The sequence below is a fragment of the Borostomias antarcticus genome (genome assembly GCF_949987555.1).
Source record: "Borostomias antarcticus genome assembly, chromosome: 8".
Classification (NCBI taxonomy): Eukaryota; Metazoa; Chordata; class Actinopteri; order Stomiiformes; family Stomiidae; genus Borostomias; species Borostomias antarcticus.
In genome coordinates this window covers 30,875,695-30,903,408 of record NC_140241.1, presented here as the reverse complement: position 1 = coordinate 30,903,408, position 27,714 = coordinate 30,875,695, and the positions used below count along the sequence as shown (strand labels likewise).

General features: G+C 42.7%; 1 protein-coding gene across 1 annotated transcript in view; it reads right to left on the bottom strand.

The window, feature by feature from the left end:
* nrg1 (neuregulin 1) overlaps positions 1-27,714 on the bottom strand; it is a gene marked incomplete at both ends in the record, with an annotated part of 103,113 nt that overhangs the window by 49,796 nt on the left and 25,603 nt on the right. Inside the window, one exon of the mRNA XM_084442653.1 lies at positions 372-546. Coding sequence (XP_084298779.1) covers positions 372-546 — 175 coding nt within the window. The remainder of the gene's footprint in view (positions 1-371; positions 547-27,714) is intronic.

The following is a 27,714-nucleotide window of genomic DNA, read 5'->3' as shown; positions in this document are numbered from 1 at the left end:
TTCAAATGAGAAAACCAGTATTCGCCATCTGGCGTCATCTTAAGACATCAGTAAAGGTGTACTGTTTGGTTGTCATGCTGTTGGACATCATAGTATTTGCTTCTCATCTGCCAATCTGCCCACATAAAGAAGCATATGGCAGAGTGGGGTGTTGGCAGGGAGGCAGGTGTCCAGACCCCATCAGAGGCATTTTGGGGAAAATGAGGCTAGTGTGGGTGTAGCATTCATGCTATCTCGGCATGAAATAAAACAGTCATGCAAGGTAATAACTCATGACTCACTGTGTGTGGGGGCGCTTCACCAAACGTAATTTGAATATGGATGTTTGAGGTGTAAAAGGAAGAGGATGGGGCGCAGGGGGCTCTACTTACTTTTTCCTCTTTTTAAACCTGGCGTCTTTGAGTTTGTTGTCGCTGGTTAGCTCCTTCCCGTCTTTGTACCACCTGATCCTGGGCTCTGGGTTCCCCGCGCCGACCTCGCACTTCAGCACCACCTTCCTGCCCTCGTCCACCGCCACACTCTTCATCTCCTTCAGCCTGGGCTCCGCTGCAACACACACCGGCAGGTCCAGTTAGTCATGGAGGAGAGAGAGGAAGCTGACCAGGGGCATAGTGGCACGACTGCACTGTACATGTTGAAAACGTATTTGTCAACCTTAAGTTCACGGTCTACTACTCACAGCTACCAACCAGGGATGTAGTTTACAAAGACCACGGGTCAAATGGTGATAGTAGATAGAAGATGTGATTTATCACAGGGTCTAAATAAGAATTGGGTCACTGGAGGGTAAGCGCCCTTTTTTCTTTCAAGTCTCAGCCAGGACAGAGGCCTTTGAAGTGTTCACTCCACAGCCATGACTGATCACCAGAAGGGCAGAGAGAGAGAGAGAGAGAGAGAGAGAGAGAGAGAGAGAGAGAGAGAGAGAGAGAGAGAGAGAGAGAGAGGTGGAGATATGGGATTATTCCAACACCCCAAGACGTGTTCCCAAGTGCCAACAAATTGAACTGGATGCCCCATGCATTGCTGCTCCCTCTTGTCAAATTCATTATGCTGTTCTCTGCCATCAGTTCAACAAATCCCATCAGAATGAGCTCTCTTTCCGCATCAGAGATCTGAGAGAAAGTTTTGTGGCCTTGGGAAACTGAATCAGTGGTGAAGACAAAGAAATGTCAACACTTTTAGAAATCAAGCTTGATGCATTCAGCTCAGTCAGTAAACTCAACACAGCGTCAGACGGCAAGCGGATCGCAATCAACCTCAGGTGTGCAAGTGTGCTCGCTCATAGGCTGGTACCTAACATGGCGGCTACTTAAACACATTCATTGACACACACACTGACATGATGTTATGCTTTTGCTTTGCTGGATTTGCCACCCCTTGCTGCCCCTGGGCCTTTGTTCTGTACAGCTGCTGCAATGTTCCCCGTATGATGACTCTGTCTGCTGGTGGGGACTGACCTGCTGGCTCTCTGTCTTTTATTGTTGTTGCGTAAATTATGCTACACTTTGGCAAGGAGTACCCCCCACCTCACAGGCACTGTGCCAAGACAAAAACACAATTTTCATGTACAGTAAATACTTGTGAGTATTACTGACTGAATTTCTCTTTTCTTTTTTTGCATCTCGCTTCCTCTGAAATGCTCAGTAACACTCCTCATACAGTAACACTCCTCATACAGTAACACTCCTCATGCAGTAACACTCCTCATGCAGTAACACTCCTCATTAACACTCCTCATGCAGTAACACTCCTCATGCAGTAACACTCCTCATACAGTAACACTCCTCATACAGTAACACTCCTCATGCAGTAACACTCCTCATACAGTAACACTCCTCATACAGTAACACTCCTCATACAGTAACACTCCTCATGTAGTAACACTCCTCATACAGTAACACTCCTCATGCAGTAACACTCCTCATACAGTAACACTCCTCATGCAGTAACACTCCTCATGCAGTAACACTCCTCATACAGTAACACTCCTCATGCAATACAAATAAAGCATACTCCACATGAAATTGGGGTTAATTAGCTCACACAAGCTAGCATTATTTGCATATTTTTGAATAATGCTTGCAGTTTTTTCCTTTTGCTCCGCATTATGGGGCAAAAGTGAAATAGTACTACTGTAAAACACCAATAAAGGGCTGCTCTACTGTACCTAGACCTAAAATGCGTCTAATAAGCCATACTGTACATCATTCAGCAATTCATCAGCCTGCTGACAAAATGCTACAACTTTATCCTGATGCAGTTGTTGTGACCCACTTGTCTGCTTGAGTGATGCAGTAGGTTTTACTTTCTGTCACTTTGTATTTAATTTTCTGTCACTTTGTAAAACAAGTATTTGCAGTAATAAGCAATGGTTGGTCTGTGTGATAAAAATAAAATATCTGAGCCATGAAGAAGATGTTTATTTCTGGCTGCCATCTACATCTGCCAACTGTGTTCTCTTCACTGTTCTGTGACGGTAATAAACTGTGCTTCGAACCCTGACAAATGTGTTCTATCACTGTTGGCCAACAGCATTCAAACTACCCATGAAGAAGCTCCAGAAAAATCCAGACAAGCCCTACTAAGAAAATAACAGTAACAGTACACTGGCATCTGGGTCTGAGTCATGGTTTGAGAAGGCAGCTGCTGGTGTGAGTGGCTACTAAGGGAATGAACACAGGAAGAGATGCATCTCACCACTCACAGACAGGCAGTTAATGGCTAGACTCAAAACCATGGTGGCAGATTTTGCATTTTGTGTGTCTATGTGTGGTAAGTATGCATAAGTATGTATTTAAAGGGTAAAAAAACCCTGAAATTATTCCTTTTTGTTATGCCGATAAATTATTACAGATTTTCAAAACATCCGACACAGGAATGACTATCTTGCTACTGATCCATGTAGTTATAGACCTCACCAACACTGCAACATTTATCAATGAATTGATGCCAATTACCCTTACACAACTCTATTTACAATGTACAACTGTCTGATTAACACTATAAACAAAATTATGCCTATACCTCTGACTAGCAGTACGCTTTTCACACTAATGTTACAGTATATGCATAATGTATAGAGCACAGCACTAACAAACCTTATGAATGAAACCTACAGGTGTGTCTTAAAATAGAAATGAAACCTCTCAGGTACGTAAGTGAGCTCTCTCTGGAGACCTTAGTCCCAGATCTCGCCCGCCCGCCCGTTCACTCTCTTATTTCTAGGTGGGTCGGTCATTATCCAGCTGTTGCTCAATCACCATACCTGAACTGGCAAAGCTCGAGCGAATCACAGAAGGGTTTCCCATTAGCGAATCAGTGACTGTGTGTGTGTGTGTGAGAGAGAGAGAGAGAGAGAGAGAGAGAGAGAGAGAGAGAGAGAGAGAGAGAGAGTGTGTGTGTGTGCATTTTCTTTCATTCATGTCTCCTTTTGTTGAACTGTGGAAAAACTCCTTTGTCAGAGCAGTTACTTTCACTGTCATTCATCATCCGGGAGAAGGGGCCCAACCCAAACCGGAACCGTTCATTGAAGAGAAAATATTTCATCTGATAAGGACAGAGCTCATTAAGAAATGGAGGGAAAGTAACTCAAGCTGCTGAATCAGAAACATGAACCCCTTGCCGTGTGAGGGTGCTGACACACTTTAACTCCTCAACATTCAGAATCGCTGAGGATCAGACAAAAGTTCTGTTCTCAGTATCCCCTGTAACAATGACAGCACAGCATACCTTTCAACTTGACATTCTGGGTGGATACAATACATCTAAAAACAGACAGGCATGTAAGGAAACGCATCGCAGAGGAAGAAATACCTGTCATACACCACATTTCTGAAGTAATTATCATCTCAGACGAAACAGTTTACATTCTAGCCCCTTTATAATTGCATATTTCTGTACTTTTATCTCTCCTTAACCCACTTGGTTATGTCTCCTGTGGCCAACAGCGGAATGTGCCATTCTAAGATACAGTGGGCTCTAACTATAGTATGCTATGATACTGTGCATACAAACTGAAATACAGTAAGCATTAGCACATTGTTTGGTCATATCTAAATGTAGGCCTACCTGAGAAAGGTGCAGACACATAATAGAACCAGTGAAACTACACACAAGTGAGGAACAGCACTGATAACCCACAGCTTGTTGTTCACCATAGACCTTGTGAGTGAAAACTCCAGAGCCAAGTCTTAATGCATGGACAGCTAACTGGACGTCTATTTCCCATACACTTTCCTGAACATAAACCATGTGACCATAAAAGCGTTTGGGAAGGGCTGGGATAACTTCATTTATGCCCAATCTCTTTGTTTTCTCAGAGCTCGGACGTGGCTCTCCAGCTGCTTCGCTATGTCATGGAGAGGAGCTCCCTTTGGGGAACTCCTCCGCGTTGTTCAAGCCGCAAATTTACACGGATCAGAGTCCACATTCCCCACCATGGCTGAGGAATTCCATGATCTAATGCTTGGGGTTCTGAGCGAGAGTAAGGAGGTCATGACATCCCCAGACTTCTTGACCAGAGGTCCGGGTCTATTGTGACTAGTTTGGTAACTGATCGTTCCTCCTGGATTCCCATAAGTTTCCTTCTTCCCTTTCTCTGTTCTAATTATATTCCCCATGCCCTCTTTAAAAGATATGGCAGATGTTGTGGACTTCAAAGGCTTTCGGCTAGTGCCAAGAGTGACCACACAGTGAGATGGGCCCAACTCCATGGCCATTGTCAATCATTTTTAAATCTCTTTTCGTGTGCACAAACATACATGTAGACCTATGCCTTTTTTTCTAATTGACATACACTACACTACATTAGGCCTACATTTAGCCTGTTCCTGTACATTAAGAGGTGGGCTTTAGAGAGAGGATGTACTTGAATGAATGAGTATGATAACAGCGTATCTCTGTGACAACACCGTATCTCTGTGACAACACCGTATCTCTGTGACAACACTATCTCTTTTGTGTAGATTATGAAACAGGCCCTCTAGGTTGAGGGCAACATTCCTGTATTTCACACATTTTGTTCACATCCATGCATGAACAATGATGCACATCATGGCTAGTCTGATAAACACATTGATTTTAACTCTTGGTTTAGCCCGTTATGTGATCATATTTGAGCATGTAATGGTCGCTATAGTACCTATTCATGGGTTTCAAATGTAGTCCTAGACCTGCCATGTTGGGGACCAACACAGGTGTTTCAAATGAATGAATTAGTTCTACTGGAGGATTCTAGATCAATTGAAACACCTGCAGGTCTAGAAACCCATGAATATCTTGACTGGACCATCACAAATAAACATCCTTGAATCCTTAATATGTGTGGAGCATTTAATTCACTACAACTGAACAGAACGTGAGAACAACTGAGTTTAAATCCAGATTTCAAACCCATTCAACAGGTAGGCTAGTTCAGTTATTTTCTTTTATACATTACAAGGTAAACTAAAATTGCTTGTATAACACCATAGCCTACGCCTTTGTTATCTTGTAGTCGTCCGGCTACACCTGTCAAATAGAAAGTTCCCTTAGACCCCAAATTATTCCACATCTGCCACCAAACAGACACAGACGCTGCTGGCACAGGCAGAGGACTCAACCATGGGGATCAAGGCTGGGTGAGATCAGGTTTCATATCTGAGATGTTTCCTCATGTTGGCAGACAAGCAGAGCCGCGCAACAACTTGTCCTACATTTCCTTTCTTTGGGCATCAAACCACCAAAGACATGGTTTTAAAAAAGTTTGGCTCTCATCACATTTCTCATTTTGGAGCTTTGAAACAAGAGCATGGGGACTATGGGGGATCTCAATTAGTCGCACCTGTCAGCACAACTCCGAATGGGATGTGTTCAAACGAGCTCATTTAAGGACCAATTCATCAAAAGTAGGCGTATGGACGGCGGGTATAAAATAGCCACGTGTAGAATATTTCCCATAAATAATATCAGACATACAAAGGAAAAGGTTAACCATGAGCAGTCCAACTTTCACTCGTGCCCTCTGCCAAGCTGGTATAGGTCTATAATGCCGTATTGAACTAGACTACACAACAAACTCGGCTTACTAAATGTTAAATCAGCTGACTGGCCTGTGTTTGACTGCAACCTGTTGTCACCAGACGCCATGCGAAGATGACTGAGCTATCGTTAGGAAACACACGGCCTGACTAGACTACTAGGCTATAGGCTACTAGGCTCCTCTGAGCTGGAAACACACGGCCTGACTAGGCTACTGGCCTGCCATGTACTACTAGGCTACTCTGAGCGCTCGTTGGCTCCAGGCTAAAGACTTTTCATTCAAACACCTGCCCGTCGTCCACATAGAAGACTGATTAGTTGACGGCCGCTTTATGTCGCCTACTGTACAGCAATCAAACTGGTAAGCGAATAAAAGCACCGGGTGACTTACATTTAGTAAAACAGACCTTGAATAAATAACGACATACCTGGTGGAGATGAATCCGGTGATTTCTCCTTTCTATCGTTCTTATTACCGCCCTTTTTATTCCCACCGGTCTGTCTGTCTTTACCTTTCTTCTTGTCAGACATTGCTTTTTTTTGTTCAGGAAAATCTGTTAAAATCCTTGAAAAGAACTGAGGTTCAGTTCCTCAAGTGCCTCTGGATTATCAGCCCGAATCAAAGTCCTCCCGAGTTGGGGCGTGTGTAACTCAGTCAGTCAACTGTTCGATTGAGTTCAGAGGCATGTTGAACATGCCTTAGTAAAGAAAAAGAAAAAAAGAAAAGAAAAAAGTAATGGGAGGAGCGAGAGAAAGACTGAGCTACACTGAAACCTTTAATAACGACAAAGTTATTTAATTAGAACAACTCATCCTAAATATCCCGCCATTGAGCCTAAGCGCACCTGTCACTGCACAAGACCCTGGAATAGCCTACTGCCACAGGTCTTGTACATAAAGTTATACCCAATGATTTCTTCTGAGAATCTTAAACAAAGGTTGAATATCTTGACATTGTTGGTGGGTTAACATGTCTTGAAACGTTTGTGCAACAAATGAACATTAGGGTTGTGCCTGACATTACTCTAGTATTGAAGCTATAACATCAGGTTCCTGGGATAGAATCAAAATAAGGCTGAAATTTAGGAAGGAGAATCGAGGAAGGAAGGAAAGAAGGAAGGTAGGGAGGAAGGGAGATCTATCTGAGTGTAGGCCTACACTGCATGATTAATCATTTCAGACTGTGGTATTTGGAAACTACTGATATCAATAGTCATAATTTCAATCTGCCTGTGAAATAGCAGTAACTAGCTGGTACTGTCTTACCAACCATCCATTCTCATCTTAAAGGAGTAGTAAAGGGAAAAATCATGTTTAGCCCTGTTTTAAGGTTACCTATGATCATATACAAGGTTATTTATGATCATAATCAATGGTTCAGATCAAAAAGTTGACAAAACTTGCACTTTTGAGAAAGTTGATAATTGCTCTACCACCGTTTAGGTCATACAATGGATGTGGGTGGGCACCTTGAAAAATCATTCAAAAACATGTTAAACTCTCGATTTCAAAGACAAGAAGCTCACCGAGGGGGTAATTGGTGTCCGTTGGTGTTCTGACATCAAATTCGCCACAACATATGAATCTTGTAGGGTTTTATTGATCATTTTATGAAATCCATTGACTTGTATTGAAGCGACCGTTGTAGATGTGTAGATCAATCCGCAGAGGGGATTCAGGAAGCGGAACTACTTACGGTAGCTATTGTTATTGTTTATGTTGCTAGGCTACCTAGTTGGCGGAAATGTACACACGTATGTGCTGCGACTAAATAGTTCTATGCTAAATATTTTTTTTAAAGCCTTTCCAGATGAACTAGAATCTTACTTTATGGCGAATTATATGTCAGAATGCTAACTAACTCGGTGAGCTTCTTGTCTTTGAAATTGAGAATTTAACATGTTTTTTGAATGATTTTTCACGGTGCCCAGCCACATCATTGTATGACCAAAACGGTGGTAGAGCAATTATCAGACTTTCTCAAAAGTGCTAGTTTTGTCAACTTTTTGATCTAAACCATTGTATATGATCATAAGTAACCTTAAAACAGGGCTAAACATGATTTTTCCCTTTACTACTCCTTTAAGACATTAATGTAGTAATGTTTAAGCATATGAATTAAGTTTGACAGTTTTGGTTATTAGGCCTACATCAGAGGATTATGACCCATTCCACATGGCATTATGATAAAAACAACATTGTTATGTACAGAAATACTGTACATCTACAATGTAAAGTAAATATGTAAATATAATGTGTTTTTCTAAAGTAATTGCAACAAAAAGCCAACCTATTTCATGCTGTATCATGCTGTTTCATAACTGTATTCAGGTTATTGAGCAAGACAGTGAAGTTCTTCTGGTTGTCAATACACATCCTGTAGCTGCCTATTTCCATCATCTTTATGACGCATTGCTAGCTGGAAAGAGATGATTGGATGAAAAGGTGACGTTGGCTTTGACACCAATGTAGTAAGTTAACTATACACATCCCAGCTGATGACGAGTCTTGTTTATGTGCTAATGTAAACTAGGATGAGTGTTTTACATCCTTCTTGTGTGACAGAGGGGTTCTGGTTCACCAAGTTTGGAGAGATCCATATTCTGGACACACAGCCATTCTAGCCAGCCCAAAACAAGAGAAGTAACAAACAGGAGTGTTTTAATACTGTTCTTGAAGAGGACTGCTTTCCATACAACTTGATTAGCATTTGAAATGAGTAAGCAGAGTTCTTGAATTGGCCTCTTTTATAAAAATCTGCAAATGTTCTGTATTGTGCAAGTTGTTGAGTCATAATCTCTCCTGCGCTTTGGCAGGACGACTGGCAACTGCTCTGCAAGACAAGGCCTGTCTCTGAGCAGAAACCTAGACAGGACCGGCACGGCTTTGGGAGGAAAAGCCCCCATCAATGTGAGCCTCCTCCACACTATTAGATGAAAGCTACAACGAGAGGTAGACAGTGACTTGAAAAAGTCTACAGTATCTTGGATGCTAAAAGCCTCTTAACATTTACAGGTTAGAAGGGACAATGGCCTTCCTCACATTCCTCATCTCTGAAATCATCTCTAGTAGTTGTTGCAATTATGAGATTACCAGAATCCCAATCAATGAAATTGTTCTTTATTCAGAATCGTTATAGTTAATCTGTTAGTGACTTGGAGAGTTATATCTACAATCTGAGTTCAACTGAAATATATTTAAATCCATGAAAAATCAGATAAACGACTGGTCATCCTGCTGATCTTCTGAAGGTCTGATCTCCATTCTAACAAGCAGGAGCATGCAGGTATTGGTTGAGACCGCCTGAGTTCCCCGTTTTGTTCAGCGGGTGCAGCATGACCGACCGATTCCCCTCCAGGACGACGGCATTTAAATATGAGGTGGGAGAGCAGAAGAGGAGGAGGGCAAGAAGAAGAGTCCCAGATTCCATCCCACCTCTCCTTTCTCTTCAACGTGACTCACTGTTTGTTTACCGACAAGCAGGAAAGACAGGATAAAGGATCCAGTATGGCATGCTCACCCCACAAGTCTTGAGCTCTTAACGGGTGCAGATTATAAAACATGCATAATCACAAAAGGGAAAATACACACTCATGAATAAGTTTAACTGCTTATTTTAGTGTATAGTACAGCAGCAGACAACAAACACATTAACATAAGCAGTAAAACTTATTTGTGAGTGTGGATTTTCCATTTTGTGATTAGGAAAGAAAGGATACCTGATCTTAAGGAGCTTTTGGCTGTTTGGAGTCAGTGGTACACACACACAGTGCACACCCACAATGCACTGCAGCTACACTGGGCTACAAATCGTGTCAGAAAAGGGAGGGTGGAGTGCAGAGGAGGGAGGACAGGAGACGATGGGAGAAGAGTCTTAACTGTTCAAAAACAACGCTAAGATTCAACCACAATGTAAGACACACACTTACAAATATATTTTCATCAGATATTTTAGTACTCTCAGCCTCGACAGAGATACAACATTGTAACAGCTTAATTCATGTTTGGAGATGGATAAACCAATCCTTGAACTCGATTAGCAAAGTGTATAGCTGAGCTCCTCATGGATTGTCACTGGGAAGATAAACCTAAGCCACAAAATAATAATATGTAGCCTAGTCTTTTATCTGTTCCACAACATTTTGGTGAAATTAATTGGAAATGTTCGCCCATATCTTAATAGAGCTTGTGTAAAATAAATTACTCACAGGAAAGTGGAGTGAACAATTAGATGGTTATCTTTAAGGCTCTACTAGTCTCGCATAGCCAGACCTATCTCCACACTTCGTTACCTCCGCCCATTGACAGTGCAGGGCAAGAGGTTATGTTTTTGGTGGCTTGCGTGTGTGCGTTTATTAGCAGGATTACGCAAAAACTAGCTGATTGAATGTCATGAAATTCGGTGGAGGGATGTAGCATGGGCCAACTTACAACCTCGTCAATTTTGGAGTAGATCTGAATCACGGGTCGGGTCCATGGGCCCCCAAACACAGCCAGACTGCCCATTCACTTCCATTCATTTTTTGTACTATAATTACGCCCAAAATACCGAACCGATTTTTATGAACCTTGGTGAAGGGGTGTATCATGGGTCACCTTAGATCCCATTAAATTTTGCAACAGATCCGAATCACGGGGCGGATCCACGAATGAAAACAAAACTTGAAGCCAGCTCCCTGTGTGAGGGTGAGAAACAGGGTCTGGACTGGGGTGTGCGGGAAGGAGAGCCCGGAGAGCACTGCCCCCCCCCCCCCTGGCTGTGACCCGAGGGGGGCGCCACAGAGCCAGACAAATACAGCCACCCATTCACCTCCAGTCATCTTTACCTCTGCCCCAGTGAATCACGAGCCCCCTGAACACGGCCCGGACAGCCATTCACCTCCATTCATTTTTGTGCGTGGCTGTAAGCCAGCGCACCTAGGATAGCAAATGTCCGGTTGTCAGTCCCTCCCTGGCTCCCTCCCTGGCTCCCTCCCTGGCTGCCTCCATCCCGTTGTTGACCTGCAGTTCTATGTTGCTACCACAAGAGGCAGGTAGACTGCATTTACCGTTTTCGGCCACGGGAGGGCAGCAACAGGCTTAGATAGACTGTGTTCCTTGTTCAGTTTCAGCAATTCAATGAGTATTTGAGTTAGGCTATTTAGTTTATTATAGTATAGACCCAATATGACGCAAGGGGGTAGAGTCTTGCCACCACGCCACTGTCCATGCCACGGACCCCCACAAATCAGCCCCTTAGAGGTCTAGAGAAACACGGTCTTCACCGGTGGGGGCAGGTGGGTAGCCCGGAGAGGGCTCCACTGCCCCCGACCCAATATGACGCGAGGGGGCGGAGTCTCGCCACCACGCCACGGACCCCACAACTCAGCCCTTGAGTGGGCTAGAGACACAGGGTCTTCACTGGTGGGGGCAGGTGGGTGGCCTGGAGAGAGGTACACTGTCCATGACCAGCTCGTGGACAGTGCTGGACCTGGCCTGGTTTGTATTAGGATTACACAAAAAAACGACCAGACTGCTTTTCCTGAAACTCGGTGGAGGGGTGTAGCATGGGCCAATTTAGAACCCATTCAATTTTGGCACAGAGCCACGAAAAGCATTCAGGGGCAGAGGTCTGTGCTCTCTGAGCACCATTTCTAGTTTATGCTGTGCCAGCGCTGGAGGATTTTTTTTTTTTCTTTAAACCAATCACATTAATCTCCAGAGGAGCAGTTGCTAGGTTGTTGTTGTTTCACATAGTCTGGGTTGAATCTGATTTGGCGGGGAACAGATTCCGACGCCACTGATTGGACAGTAATAAACGAATGACAAGGCATATCCCCAAAACCTCCACCCATTGACTCAGACTAGGGCTGTACTGAAACGGACATACAGTATGAAGTAAACAATGTAAATCAGTGTAAAAGGCAGTGCATTGCAATAAAGAGTAACAACATTGTGGCAAGCTACAATGACTTGACAGTTTTTTATAGCTCACTTTCCTGGCCTCCGGATGAAACTGTTTTTTTCCTTCCCCCTGGAATATGTATTGGTGGGACCTATGCCCCCCCATTGCTCTCTGTAAAGCGCATTGTGTTGCCTCTATGTATGAAATGTGCTATACAAATAAAGTTTGATTTGATTTGATTTATTTGCTTCCACAGTTAGACTAAAAGGGTAAAAAATCACAATTCTCATTTAAATAGACATGAAAGTATAGTGATAGAGGGGAAAGTGAGCTGTTCTTTCCTGTCATCGCTGGAAAACAGGGTGAATAAACAGCCTGCGTAAATGGCTGGACTTACTCACCTACGCCATGCCGGTCGCTCCAAACAGTTTACAATGAGGAGGTCAAGGCACTTCAGCAGAACCCACATTTCCAAAGTGCCTTTTCTGAGAAATACAGCCTTCCTGTGTGTGTCACCAGAATAAACATAACGCCTACATACAAAAAGACTTTAAAAACAAGGGCTATAGATGAGTGTGCCTCTCAGGTTTTATTGATTGATTAATTTGATGTTGCATGAGGTAATTGTGAGTGATTGTGTTCTTAAAAGTGGTGGGAATAACGTAAACCTGTTTTTTGCTAAAGTAAGAAAGGATGGTAATTCTAAAGCAAATATTATCATTACTACTGATGAAAAATACATATAATCATAGCACAGCATATCAAAAAAGGTTGGTGCAGCCCCAAAATTGCCTGTAAAATGGGATACACATCTATCAACAGATATTGTACAATAACCAAATGAAGGCAATCAATACCAAACGAGTACTTTTCTATAGCAGGTAGTTACTGTACTATCATTAGGTGTTTTTTATATTCTCTCTTTTGTTAAGTACATACAAAAACAGTGAATCTCTTGCTCCTGGAAGGGTTAATCACACAGTACAGCATGTTTCTGGCTGCTCCTTTCCTTTAGTTGCTAGGAGTGGCCCTTCTCTATTCATTTTTCACATTATCACTTAGTAGCTTGTTTGAACATGAGCAGACTGAGTGCTGGCATCAAGAGGCATTTCTCTAGTGAAGTTTTCTGCTGGTTCCTATGGAAGTCAGTTTTGCATCTGTAAATGGAGAAAAGTCAGAAACTTTTTTTGATTTGAATACTTAATCCATGATGCGACACAAAAGTGGAATTTACAAATATTACTTTTGCTAATTTCTTGCACACTTCATATTTCACAGTAGGGAGGATACCAATAATGCCATGAAATAAGCCTGGCTTTGGCTTCTGTTTTATGGTTGATATGAGACTCCATTGTGCCAAGGCCATGGTGCATATCAGGCTCTTTAAAGAATCAATCATTCAGATCCAAGTATCTCAAGCAGGGAATTTCATCTATTTTAAATACTTAATTCAATGACTTTGTTAGAGAGTTTCGCAAGGTGAAAATTGGATGGTTTTCATATGAAAATTGCTGTCCAGTGGTTTTTGATGAATAAGTGGAGTATTTATTTTCAACAATTTGGCTAATACAGTAGGTGTATGCACATAAACACCAGGGGGAGTGTTCTAGAGACAGTTTGGAGGATGAGGTACAATCCTCTTTTTTATTGTTGTGATAAAGCAATGATCATTGTAATTAGTTTTCCTATATTGGCTGAATCATAAAGAAACAACTCAACCTACTGTATCTAGATTGTCTTCAGTACTTTACAAAGTTGTTCCAATAATACAATATGTTGGGTGATTTGAAATGTGTAAACGTTCTGTGGTTATCCAAGTTCAGGATCCGTGTATGAGAGTTCAAATCAATAGACAAGTCGCAGGTGTATGTTTTTACCCCCATAAAAGGCTATCGCTAACCCAAAACGCAAAAGCACAAAGACTACTATTAAAGTATCTCATTGTAAATATTATGAGTCGAACGAGGCTAACATTAAACACGGCACTAATGCTTTGGTGTGTTATAACATTTAGTTAAATGAAAAGAGCGAGCAGCTGAATCATCAAAGCCTCCTACTGCTTTTCTCCGGTATGATCCAGATGTCTGCGATGATGTGTGTACTTCTTGTCATGGAGTGTTTTCACGATGCCTTGTCCAGAGTGAAGTTTGTTATGGTTTGTTTAGTAAACACTGTATAGCTTGAAATAGCATAAAAGCCTCATATGTAGCATTGGAGTTTTAATGCACACAGTACAATGCATGTTCCATACGGCACATCATCATTGGGACAAACAGTCCTAATGTGCTATCTTCAAAGACACTCATGGTCTCACAATAACCCAAACCAATCAATCAATAATTAATATAGGTATCTAGGGTCTAAACTTAAATTCCTGGTTTGAAATAGTTTAAGCATCTTAACTATGCATCTTTTAGTGAGAGGCCTTTACAGAATAATCTCTGATACTGCATCAATTGCGCAATGATCCCTACTGGGTATCATGCAATAGATGAGGAACAGCCCTACTACTAGTACGTACTACCTGACGCCAGTTTGCTTTAGTTCACTTCCCATCAGCTGACAAATAATGAAATACGTAAACAGGAAAACAGCAGTCACCCTACAGTCAGCAAATGTCACAAGAGGAGAGAATCATCTGTTTATAAAGTAGTTACAGTAACACAAAGACCAATTCTCTGTACCTGGATCTGTACGCATTTTCCTTGGACACCGTCGGCCTGACAGCATTCGTATTTGTCATGGGGTATTTGTCATGGGGGGTGACCCGCAGGGGTCCGGGGCAAACAGGGACAGGGGCAGATTTTTAATTTACGTTTTGGCAAATTTGAATAAAAAATAGCGCCCCTCCTTTCACACAGCGCTGATCGGCATGTCACCTGCACCCAATCAGGCCGGCCTGCTCCCAATACTGTAGAAGAAGGCTTTATTTCTCACACGACACACAACACATGCATGCAATGGGCTGACATGGACGATATGACACACACACACACACACACACATGCAGTAGGCTGTCGCCGATGAAATGTTCTCTGCTCTTATACCATCCTCCAAGGGAAGCCAGGAGCAGGCAGTAGGCAGCGTGCAGGGGATGTGACACGGGTCTGAGCAGGATACACTGTATCCAATCTCACACAGAAAACAGAAATTATAACCTTTCACACAGTACACCTAAATACTGCACAAGATGGAGGCTGTAAAAACGGCAAGAACAGGCAGAACCTACTGTGTACCACACTAAGAACTTAATAGGCTGACATCATAGCTAATTGCAGTGTCTGTGTAACAAAATGAATATGACCCTTTAATATAATTACACCACATCTCCCTCCGTCTCTCCCTTACACACACTACACACACTCATACCTTATTTGGACATAGACTGTGTCACATTGTGGGGGACTTGGATATTTCTTTGAATTATTATTATGTTTTATTTTGTTTTGTGATGTTTTCCTTTCAATATGTTGCTGCATCATTGTATTAAAATAAGCAGTGGTTTTATTGTTTCCTGTAGCATCTAGGTTATGCACACACACTAAGAAACATAGTGGTAGAGTCCATGTCCCAGTGAACCTGTTGCCACCCTCTCGTTTTATCCCGCCAAGTGGAAGGCTCTAGCCCGATTATACTGTATGAGAGCATTCACAAACTACGTTTTGTTCCACTTTCTGTGCAGGAAAATAAACCTGTGTTCGCCAAAATCACACAATCTAGTCCTGGCTGTTCATCTCCCATCAAACACAACGCAGTCTATACATCAATCAGTTCTACTATCTGCCTCCTTGTGACTTCATCTGGTAGCTCACCATCATCTAACAGTTAAAGTTAGTTATCTGCAGTAGTTGCCCCTATATTTCTGTCTGTTTTCTTGTTGTTTTTTATCTGATGGTTTCATGTACATATATAGCTGCTGAGAGCGCATCACCTTCTCTCAGCAGCTCTGGGGCCTCATTTATCATTGAGGTACGCCTTCTTTTACACGGTCTTTTTCGCGAGTTCAGGCGTACGCCATTTGCCCCCCCCACATTGCGATTTATCAAGCCGAAAGGGCGAAAATTTAGTCGCCTTTCTCCGCGCTTTTGTAGGACACCTCTCCAGTTGGCGTACCGATTTACACGGTGTTCTACGCCCTTCTTGAACACAGGGGGAACTGGCGACGCAGGTGGTGCGTCGGTGAATTACTATGTTTGACGGAGAGAATAAGAGCGACAGTTCATGAACGCACAATCATGTAGGCTAATAGCCCAATTCAGCACCAACATATATCGCAATGCAAGATTAGACGTGTCCTCTAACCGGCTCATTCATGGTCCGATATGGATTTGTTCCCCAAACGGAACCTATGCGCTGTCCCTAACCCTTCCGCGCTATATGTCACACACCTAATGCAGGCACTCCATCAAACGGCAATAATTGACCAATTAGATTGTCATTAATATGTGATCATGTGGACCTGTTTGCTCTTTGGTAAGCATATAAATGACAGTCCTCCTGTGCGTAATGCGAGCCTAAATGAATCCGGCGCTACTCGGCCTACTAGCCGAGATAGAACTCCAAAGAGGTGACGGCGATGGCGACTGCACCCACATAAGGGCACCATCAGTGAATGAATACGTCTATGTGAATCGCTAAAATGTGCACACTATAAATACCCAAATCATATGTGACAGGCTCATCACAAGTGTAGTGGCACGGTGGCCTGGCTCCACGCATGACTCATTCATCCTGGCGCACAGCAGGGTAGGGCTAGACTGGAGGCAGGCGCTGCGCGTGACGGCTGGCTTATTGGTGTGTGCATAGCCAAGATACATATTCTTTGTCTTATTTACTTTAATCTTTATTAGCATTTTCCATCCATACAACGACAATACAATAAAACATAAAAACTTACAATAACAGCTTATGGGTACTTCCATCCATGCAGCTTTTTTTTCTTACTCAAATATGACAATTTTAATATTAGTGGTATCATCACACTTCCTTCTATAATCCATCCATTTTTCCCATCTCCCTTCAAACTTTCCTTCATGCATCCTCAATGCATGCGTGAACCTCTCCCTAACATACATCTCCTCCACAACACCCAGCCACTGCACCTTGGTTGGGGGTTCCACCTAATACCAAGCCCTCGTTATTGTCTTTTTACTAGCAACCAATAGTACTTTCACTAGGTATCTGTCCCCTCCTTGTACATCATCCCGTGTTATGTTTGCCAAGATATATATTCAAAGCTGATAAGAAGGTGGAAGTCGGCGCGCTGGAGGTGGAGGCTGCAACTCGCGGGGGCACGACCGTCAGGTCAAGGACCACTGCAGACTCCCCCTCCTCTGAGTCCCACCCCACGTCAGAGTCTGGAGAAACAATTTCAATCATTTTCTTTGAGTTTGTCTGTGAACTTGATTATGCATTAAACATTTCATTGTGCAGCCATATTCATTTGATATGTTTTTCTGTTGGCAGTCAAATAAATGCTGTGATTTACCGGGTGATTTAGATGAGTCTTAATTTCCCAGAGGGGAAAATATTTAATGTGTTCTAACATTATGAAGTGGTCATCTGCGTTATTGTTCCCTGTTTTTGGTCCTAATTTAATCATAGCCTACCACAGAATGTTTGCTTCACTCGCAGCCACATGTTACAGTATGTCCGTGTATGCCCAATCCTAGATGCACAACACGTAGCTAAAGTAGGCTACTAAGCTGTAGGAGCAAACAGACAAACGTAGGCGATTTATACCTTCCGAAGAGGATTGCCTTCCTCACGTGGACCTCACCAACTAGCACATGCACCTCCGTCTCCGAAAAGTTCCTCTTCTTTGCTCTTCGTTCCATGTTTCATTGTCCCGCCTGGGTGCTCCACGCTACCTTTTTAAGCCGGTTCCTTCCGGGAAACCACGTTTGGCCACTCATGTTTTTGACCATATATGGTTGGATTAGGGCGTGGAGGGGGCGGAACACGGGGCGCGTGCGCGTACGCTCTCTTCCCCGCCGGTCTCGGATTTCCCGTGCAGAAAAGGGCATACGACCTTTTTGATAGATCCGAAAAGCGTGTAAATATTCTCGTCGTACGCTACATTGTGCATTTTCCGCGTTTTCGTCGTACGCCCTCTTTTACACCAGGATTTACACGCTCTTTGATAAATGAGGCCCCTGGTTGTTGTTGTTCTTGTTGTTGTTGTGGAATCTGTTCCTCGACATCTTGCATCCTGTGTGAACTCTGACAGTGTTGTTCTGAAGGTCAGAGAAGACATCCAGGACATTGATTTACCTCAAACTAAACTACCTCGGATGAATGAAAATCTAATATTTTAGATAATGTGCATTGTAATATGAATATAATGGAACTAATATGAATCCTGTTGAAAAAACTGAAACGCATTAAAGTTCTGAGATATGATATATGAGATATTCATTTGAATAAGGACTTGTGACTTGTCTCACAGGCTGGCAGCAGAAGTTGCCTCAATGCAGACAAGGACTTGTGATTATGTTCTCTGAGTGAATGTTCTAGTGAGAAGCTCTGTATGGTTGTTCACTGCAGTTGGAGAGTACAGTAGAGGTGGCTCAGAAATATGCTAATATCTTGCAAAGAGCAACCAGGGATTGCAAAGTCTACAAAGGGGTATAAATTAACATCCTATCAGACGGAAGAGGTTGTTTGTGGTACAAAACACATTACAGCAGGTTTGATGCAAGGTCACCTGAGACAGAATGCTGCTACCTTCCTTCACTGGTTCTTTCAAGCCTGTTTGTAATGAAACAATTCAGTATTGCTTCTCACTTTAAACCTAAATTCCATCCATGAATAAGTATTGCTCATTAGCATTTTAACCCTCTATATTAAACAAAGCAGACCATATCTGAAGCTAGTACTGACAAGATCCTTGTTTTTTTTTTCTTCCATTCAGAGACATGCAGCTTGTCAGATCTCAATGCATCTGAAACGAAGACCTATAGATGATCTCCTTTTTTTCCTCTCATCCATTGAGTGGGTATATTTGTGGGCATTCCAGCAAAGCCTCTTAGCTGGATCACGGCAGTGCCATCGTCCTACTGTACAGACTTTGGGCTCAACAGCCAACAATATACAGTACATGAGTGGGAGGACAACATGCTACGCTACGGCACAGCAGCTCTCTCACGGATTAGTTCATCCTGATGAGGCTGAATCTGAACCTGGAACAGCGCAGACCACTTGTTCCCACTATTCGTATGGAGCTCATGGCGCATCCTGTCCTAGATGCACAGCAGAGGGGGAAGATTCTGTGAGTGTTTATCGGAGCGAACCGCTTCGATGCGCCAGAAGAGCCAGTAAATCAATAGTGAAGGCTTTGAATTAGAATTACGCCCAATATCTATTGAGTTCTTCAAGAAAGAGCCTGGAGGTGGGTGGGTTTGGGTTAGGGTTAGGGCATGAAGGTGGGTGGGTTAGGGTTAGGGTTAGGGCATGAAGGTGGGTGGGTTAGGGTTAGGGCATGAAGGTGGGTGGTATAGGGTTAGGGCATGAAGGTGGGTGTTCAAGCAGTTTCACAGAGGCCCAGGTAAAAGGAAACATCTATTCAGTTTCGTCCTCCAGGTTCCCGGGTCAGTGAACAGCCACTGCACCTGAGAATTTAGCTTATAGAAGGATCATAAAGTTTTTAAGATCACACACCTGCAAGATGAAACTATTAATGAAATAATTAATACTGTTCACAAATGGTATATTTTACAGGTAGATGTATTATCCAAAGCATTAAAAAATGAGTATTTAATACAGTAACATTCACAAGTGTAGCATCTTACAGTATGAAATGCTATGTTTCTCATCTAACTAAGCATTCCGCCTAAAACAGAGGGTTACATGCAGCTGGTTGATCAGACCTCAATTACACAATTGCATACTGGATTGGACCTGGAACTGGAACTGCTCTGGCCACAATGAACCCAGCAACACACCCCACAGAGTACGTTACATGTTTGTCACCCAGCAGACAACATTGTTATTCATGCGTTTGGCATAGGGATGGCAAAATTGGGATCCCTTTCCATCAATTGTATGACTTGGGTAGCTAATTTTATGGTGCAATTTAGCCTACTGCATGTGTGTGTGTGTGTGCGTGCGTGTGTGTGTGTGTGTGCGTGCGTGTGTATGTGTTCATGTCGCCCATTACACGCGTGTGTTGGAGTGTTAAGTCGTATGACAAATAAAGCCTTCTTCTTCTAAGACCTGTGGTAGGAGAGCTGCCATCTTAAGTGCTCATAAACATGATTGTAAGTGTATCACAGAAAGTTACACTAAAATGGAGCAAGTGAGGCAAGATGGAGCCGGTACGAGTGACCCCAGATGCCTTTCACACCTGTATCAAACATCAGCACCTGATGAATGAGGACCCTCCATGGAGTGTGACTCCATTTTGAAACAGTCCATCTCCTAAAGTAAATATGAGAGAGGCTCCCCAGGTTTCCCTGGGCCACCTGTGCATCCTCAGAGTGGGCTGGCGAGCTGTGTGTCACAGGACAGAGTGGGGGCGGACTAGTGACTTACAACAGGATACGGCCTCCAAATAAACCCACTCACCCCAGAGCCTGCTGCTCACCCACCCTTCTTTATATAATCAACTGAACCTTTCCAGTTTGTTGCTAAACATTAGAGACTCGTCTAGTAAAAACATCAGCAGGTTCTGCATCAGCAGATGCAATAAACTGAGAGTCCCAGGATTATTTAATATACTGTACTTATGAAGTCTGCAAAGACCGTTTTTAGAAGTTTAAGGATATTTGTTATTTTGTGGTTTTTCATTACTTTGTACAGTAAATGGCCACAACAAGGTTTTGTGTAACACTGATATTTCAATTCATTGTTTTGCATAGATTGTGCTTGCTGAAACACAATTACCAATTTTGACAGACTAAGCTTTGAGATTGAGGTTTTGAAGACATTTCTAAGCAGGGGTGTGGTATTGTGCATAAACTATTTGTGGATTTCATAGAAAACAGAACTCCATTATCTGCACTGACAGGTTTGAGGAAGCCCATGGCTTAGATAGAGGCTATTTTCATGTGGCCCTGAGTCAGTGGGTGAAGCTCATGATTAGAGATATTCGGAGGCCCTATCTCTTGCAAAGTTTCCTTTGGGTTTAACATAGACAGCCCACTAAATAGGTAATCATCCATTTAACATCACACTGGCCCCTTTAAGCTTCAGTGACTTTAGACCTAAGACTAGAAAAGGTCACTCGGTGAGCACATACCTCCGCCCATGATGCATGTCGCAGCATCAGCTCAAATCAGGTTTTCATTGATAAGCAGCTGATTTTTGAAGTTCCTGTGTGAATTATTGAAGTGCAACTAGGCTACTACTGCCTCTGCAGGAAAATCCCACACCAAGGCCAGCCAGATTATGTATAATACTAGGGGTGTCACAATTCTCAAATCCACAATTTGATTTGATTTTAAGGTCACTTTTCAATTCAATTTCAGGTTGAAAGGTTAGCTTTAACTTCAGCTTCACAGGGCATCTCTAGCTGTAGCCAACTCTAACACTGGCTAGGCTAGCTAATGTTTAGCTAGTACTAAACCTTTTGAATTATACCATTAATGTATCATGCAGCTACAACATTATCTAAAACACAGCTAACGCTTCTAGGAACGTCTGTTTGGCTGGAGACCTATAACTAGCTACTATTAGCTGGCTGTGTTTTGCTTTGTTCCTCATTTCAGTCTCAGCAACGAGGCTACTTGTACACACTACCTAACGTAGGATAACGTTCTCTCTCGGTCCTCGTCGGATGAACTCTCCCTCCAGCAGCATTTCCTTCATGCATGCACCAGTACTTTCCAAAAAGATCACATGTAGAATATTTCCAATGTACAGTATAAGCACCTTGTGTTTGATTGAATACAACTAGCGTGGCTATCATTCAAACGAAAACCTATAGGCTAGCTACCTTTCCCTACTAGCTTGGCTCAAACAAAAACATAGCTGCCTTATGGAAGATGGGCAAGTAGACTAACGTTATTCACTTACTTTTTACCTGCATCACTTGATTTGTCTAGCGCGTGGGAAGCAGAAACAGGCAGAATCGAATCAAGATCCTGCTTTTGATTTCGATTATGGAAATCGAACAACCATTTTGATAAATTTTCGATTTCGAATGGAAATTCTGACACTCCTAGTAAATACTTCCTATGACAAAAGTAAATAGCTACTGTAGATAACTAGCTAGCTATGAGCACAACTAGCCAATTCAAAGTTCAGTTGATCACCATCATGCCATGAAAGAAGTCCAAATTAATGAATGGAGGTGAATGGGCGGCTCTGTTTTTGTGTAATTCTGCTAACAAACCACCCAACCAACTTACACACGCCACCAAAAGCATTACCCGGAGGTAACCATTCTGTATCAACATTTTAATATAAAACTAAACACATTTCAGCTGAAAATGTGGTCTTCTGTTCACCTTGATTCTCACACTGAAACGGAAACTGCTTTGTGCCTTGGATGTCATTTGATTAATGTACGTAATAGACATTTTCTCTGTAGATTAAATATAATCGTTTTGTATCTGAGAATCTGTCAGTGATCCCCGTTTGAAATATGTGTACGTCTAAATCTCAGTCTAAAAATAAGGGCATATGAAGATGTAATATCCACAGACAATATATTACAATATTTTAATACCTTCCAACCATCAGTCACAGTCTACACACTGTAGATGGTAAGGTCAACTTTTTTTACCTGTATTTTGAGGTCAAGATGCTTAGTGACCACCAGATGGGTGAAATATGAGGAGGGCAGAGGGATCAGAAGAAGGGAGAGAGGATGAGTCACTCATCCACAGTCTAATCCACATTTGCCAAAATAGTTCATTGTCATGAATTATTGACTAAACAAATGCAGCCATCACTTTGGCTCACTTAAACCAGTGATCCTCAACCACGGTAAGAAACGCTGGCGGAGTGAGATCTGATCTAGTCTCTTCTCCATCTGGCTCCTCCACACAGACCAGAACAGATCTGGTCCTCAGCACACAGCACCCTCTACTGTACTGTAGAACACTCCTAGTGTACAGTGACTTAGTTATCAGTAGAACAGTGTCATTTCTGTAATGTATTGTCAAGATAAGGTTTAAGTAATTGAAATCAAGCTTAAATACGTAAAAGCAGCAGGTACGTCACAAAGTGTTTTGATGAAAAGAGTTGAGAGAGGATGATGTCACTAGAGAGTGGTATAGTTATGAGTACTACAGTATAACTGGAGGGTATTTATTGTCCTTGGACCAATAAGAACAGCTCAAAAGTCTGATGTATTACACCGAAAATAATGATCATCAATGTCTGAATGCTGCATCCACAACACTGGGGGAAGGTTTCATATCCATGCACAGAAACAGCTGGACTATTCCACATAGAGAAAATGCGGTGTGGGACTTTGGCACATTGACAATGAAGGGTCCTATAAACGACATTCATAGACAGACACCTGATCACTTTTGGTAAGGTGAGGGGGAAGGAAAGTCCATCAGTAAGATACGTTTCACATGCCTGAGTCACAGTGCTTTCCATGGAGTAAATGGACACGCAGCCAGTCAGCAACGTATACAAACAGCTGCTGGAGCCTTGATTTAATGAGCACTGTGTGTACAGAACCCCAGGGCCGCCTGGCCCGGCGCAGCGCTGCCCGCTCGTACACAGCGCAACCTCCCGACAGCTGCAGCACACAAGAGAGGAAAACGTTGTTGATAAAAGCTTCTTTTTTTCCCACTCGAGGGGTAGACATGCCAATTTAACCCCTTTTTAGACCCCTCAGAGGACCTCTTGTCCATTAGACGTTTATCTTTTGCTTATCGTGCATGGTAGTGGGGCTGCACCCACCGCCCGCAGCCTCGGCGTCACATGTGCCACACACATTGAGGGGCCAAGCCAGGAAAATTATGTTACTTGTCCAGAAACTGGAGGGAACAGCTGAAGGTCTCCAGGAGAGAACGGGGTTTATACAACTCACTCAACTGCAGTAAATATAGACCCTCTCTCTGCAAATACTACTGTAGTACTCATTTTTTCTCTATAAGTTTGTATTACACAGTACAGAGTTCCAAGATGCTAACATTGTAGCATTTTGCTAAGTCTAAATCATAATGTTTGACTTTCTAAAACAGCCACTCTTTGGACACAAGGCAGCATATACAATGAATATACACAATGATGTAACTTCTATTCTAAACAAGGGAACAAACAGTGACGTGGTTAGCGGGAGTTGGTGATAATGTTCTGAAGCCCGTTCCATGTTGAATAGATGAGGCCATGTCTGGGAGTCAGGGATGTGATCAGAGGCCTATCTCTGGGCAAAGATGGTGCACCTGATACATACAGTACAGTACAACATTAGTAGTACTGTGGTATCTCCTCAGTAGAAAAATGATGTCCCCTTTCTTCATATCTCCACAGAAATGTGCACATAAAACACGGTTATTTCAACTAAAATTTCACCAGTTTTCCACTTACTCTCTTGTCTAAATACAAAATATGACACCTCCCTAAATGTATGTTATCTGATATTCAAATAAAAGTGTCTTTTACTTTTGTGTCATAGTTTTGACAATCAAACATTTGCGCTGGCATAGGCCTACACTTGAAAGGGGTAACTTGAAATGGTGAGTGCCATGGGGAAGTGGCTTATCTACGTGAACACTCCTGCTGGAAACAGGCCCAATATGGATCTTATGACATCACTGTTTACTCTGGGCAGAGCTGGCTTGTCGGACTTTTCCTATAGATATCAACTGGGCGATTGTGACAATTGTCTAACCTATTCCATGGAGACTCTATTAGTGGTGGTGTAGAGCCACCCTCTGGCTAAAAATAACTCCAAAGACCCTAAAAGTAGAACAGACCGAAATAAACATGAATAAATCACAAATGAGTTCGAATGACGTTTCTCAAACAAATCAAATGACATAATCGTGTGCAGAGGCATTTCCAATTACATCCAATGGCACCGTAAGTAGTTATTTGAACTCAACTGTAAGCTACTGTGCCTTTGTATGAGATTAAAGTACTGTAAAATGCCCTTACAGTATGACTCCAGGCAGACGAAAATACAGTACGGTATCTGTATTGTCAATGAAGTGACCAGTGAACCACTCACTTTGACAATCTCTTAACATACTGTACAGTAGAGCCAGCCATTCTAAGCGTAGAGGATCAGGGATGCCTCTCTATTTCTCATACCTGTACTGTATGTTTACTGCACGTATAGACCAGTGAAGGTTCCTGAAGAGGACATCTTTTCTTAACTGAGTACAACATTCTACCACAGTGACAATTGCATTTTTAATCTGCACAGTACAAATATTCCAGTTGGGATACTACTGAAAAAGACAACTTCACAAACTTAGTGTACTTTTCTAAATCAAATTTATTGTGAACAATACAACTGCATTGCTCACACACAACATGAACAAATGAACACACAAAACCAGTGATAATTTAAGATGAGATTGTAATCAGCTCCTTGCCCCGTCAGTTAGAGATGCCTTAAGATGTGGCTAACTAACCAGAGCAAGCTGGTGGACAGCTTCCATCTGGAACCAAGACGTGCTGCGTCTCTCTCTGAGGGTTGTGTGTTGGATGGTCTCTCTCTGAGGGTTGTGTGTTGGATGGTCTCTCTCTGGGTTGTGTGTTGGATGGTCTCTCTCTGAGGGTTGTGTGTTGGATGGTCTCTCTCTGAGGGTTGTGTGTTGGATGGTCTCTCTCTGAGGGTTGTGTGTTGGATGGTCTCTCTCTGAGGGTTGTGTGTTGGATGGTCTCTCTCTGAGGGTTGTGTGTTGGATGGTCTCTCTCTCTGGGTTGTGTGTTGGATGGTCTCTCTCTCTCTGGGTTGTGTGTTGGATGGTCTCTCTCTCTGGGTTGTGTGTTGGATGGTCTCTCTGTGTGGGTTGTGTGTTGGATGGTCTCTCTCTGAGGGTTGTGTGTTGGATGGTCTCTCTCTGTGGGTTGTGTGTTGGATGGTCTCTCTCTGGGGGTTGTGTGTAGGATGGTCTCTCTCTCTCTATGGGTTGTGTGTTGGATGGTCTCTCTGAGGGTTGTGTGTTGGATGGTCTCTCTGTGTGGGTTGTGTGTTGGATGGTCTCTCTGTGTGGGTTGTGTGTTGGATGGTCTCTCTCTGGGGGTTGTGTGTTGGATGGTGATAGAGGATGCCCGCGGGGGTAGTGGTAACTAAAGAAGTGGGTATATTGTAGGATGCCCGCGGGGGTAGTGGTAACTAAAGAAGTGGGTATATTGTAGGATGCCCGCGGGGGGAGTGGTAACTAAAGAAGTGGGTATATCGTAGCACACAAGTTAGTTTCACATGTGGTGTTTAAACTCGCACTGAAATGAAAAAAGCATTCTGTCTCATTTTGGTTCACATAATTGTCATAGTGTTCACCTATTCAACGATGTATGCCAAAAAAAGTACAAAATTAGTACAAGTACAAAAAGTATATAATTTCTTACTTCCTGGAAAACGGTAAATCACATGCAATGATGACAACAGGTACCTTAGATTTTAGGCCAATAATCTCACGACATCCACCCGTCAATCAATGCTATCCTTCTATCGAATCTGTCTAAAGTTCTTAAAACCCGTCCACTTGTCAATGTTCCAATCAAAGTCCTCTAAACACATGTCCCACCCTCATAGCTTGTTTGCGTCGGAAATACGTCAAACTACGGAAGTTAGATGATCTCAAACGTCCGTTTCAGTGCGACTTTAAAGAAGTGGGTACTGTGGGTCCATGAATAAAGAAGTGGGAATACTCTGTCTACCTCAGTATGCCCTCAACTACACCACTGAGGACGCCCCCAAGCTGGTATGTCACAAGAGCACATTCAACACCTTGTTGACTTGGCTCTGCCTGTTCCCTGTATTGCAAAACTGATCAGCGCCTCAACTCGCACTGTCCTTGCAGGAGTAGCCTATGCGAGCTGAGACGCTGAGCAGTTTGGTAATACAGGGAACAGGCAGAGCCCTGTCAACCAAAGGTGCTCTTGGGACACAACCATCACCATCCAACACACAAACTACAGCAAGCTTATTCAGACTACTCTGGGAGTGTTGTTCACAGATCCCATAAGGTCTCTGTGCATAAATCAGGATCTGCATCGGTATTCTAGCAGCTGTGCCTAATGACATGCATCTCACTCACTTGTCCGAGGGACCAATAAAATCACACCTTCCCTTCACCAAGCCAATCAGCTAAGAAATTAAATGTAATCATAAAACATTTGATTCTGAGCAATTCTTTGGGGGGGTATGTCAATAAACATATATTTTCAAATACTACACAGTTCTCATTCATTTTATGAAAATAATCAGAGAGGGAAATCATTATTGCTGTGGAGGACAATTGTAGAGTTCAACTGACTAGGCCACAAAATGGCCAACATTGACGTTAGGTTTGTGGGTGCGGTAAACATTTCCATAACAGTGAGCTCTACAGAGACGTTGCTGTTACACTTTATGATTGGGGGTAGTGTAGTACTTCTCCATGACATCGCGAATAAACATGTTTTTCTTAAAACAAGGGTGATATCATACCTTGTGGCTTCTATGATACGGAGCTGGTTGGCTTGGTTCCAGGCTTAAAAGACGTATCTGGATTTTCTGAACCGTCAATGGAGTACATGAAGATGAAATTCCCTTCCTGAACCTCATTGTGCTCTGTGAACCATGGATGTATTAAGAGAACTGGATACAGCATTGAAAGATGGCTGCCCATTCATTCCAGTGAAAGTTGCTCACCGAGCGCATGAAGCCGAAATATATTTTAAAAGATTCTTAC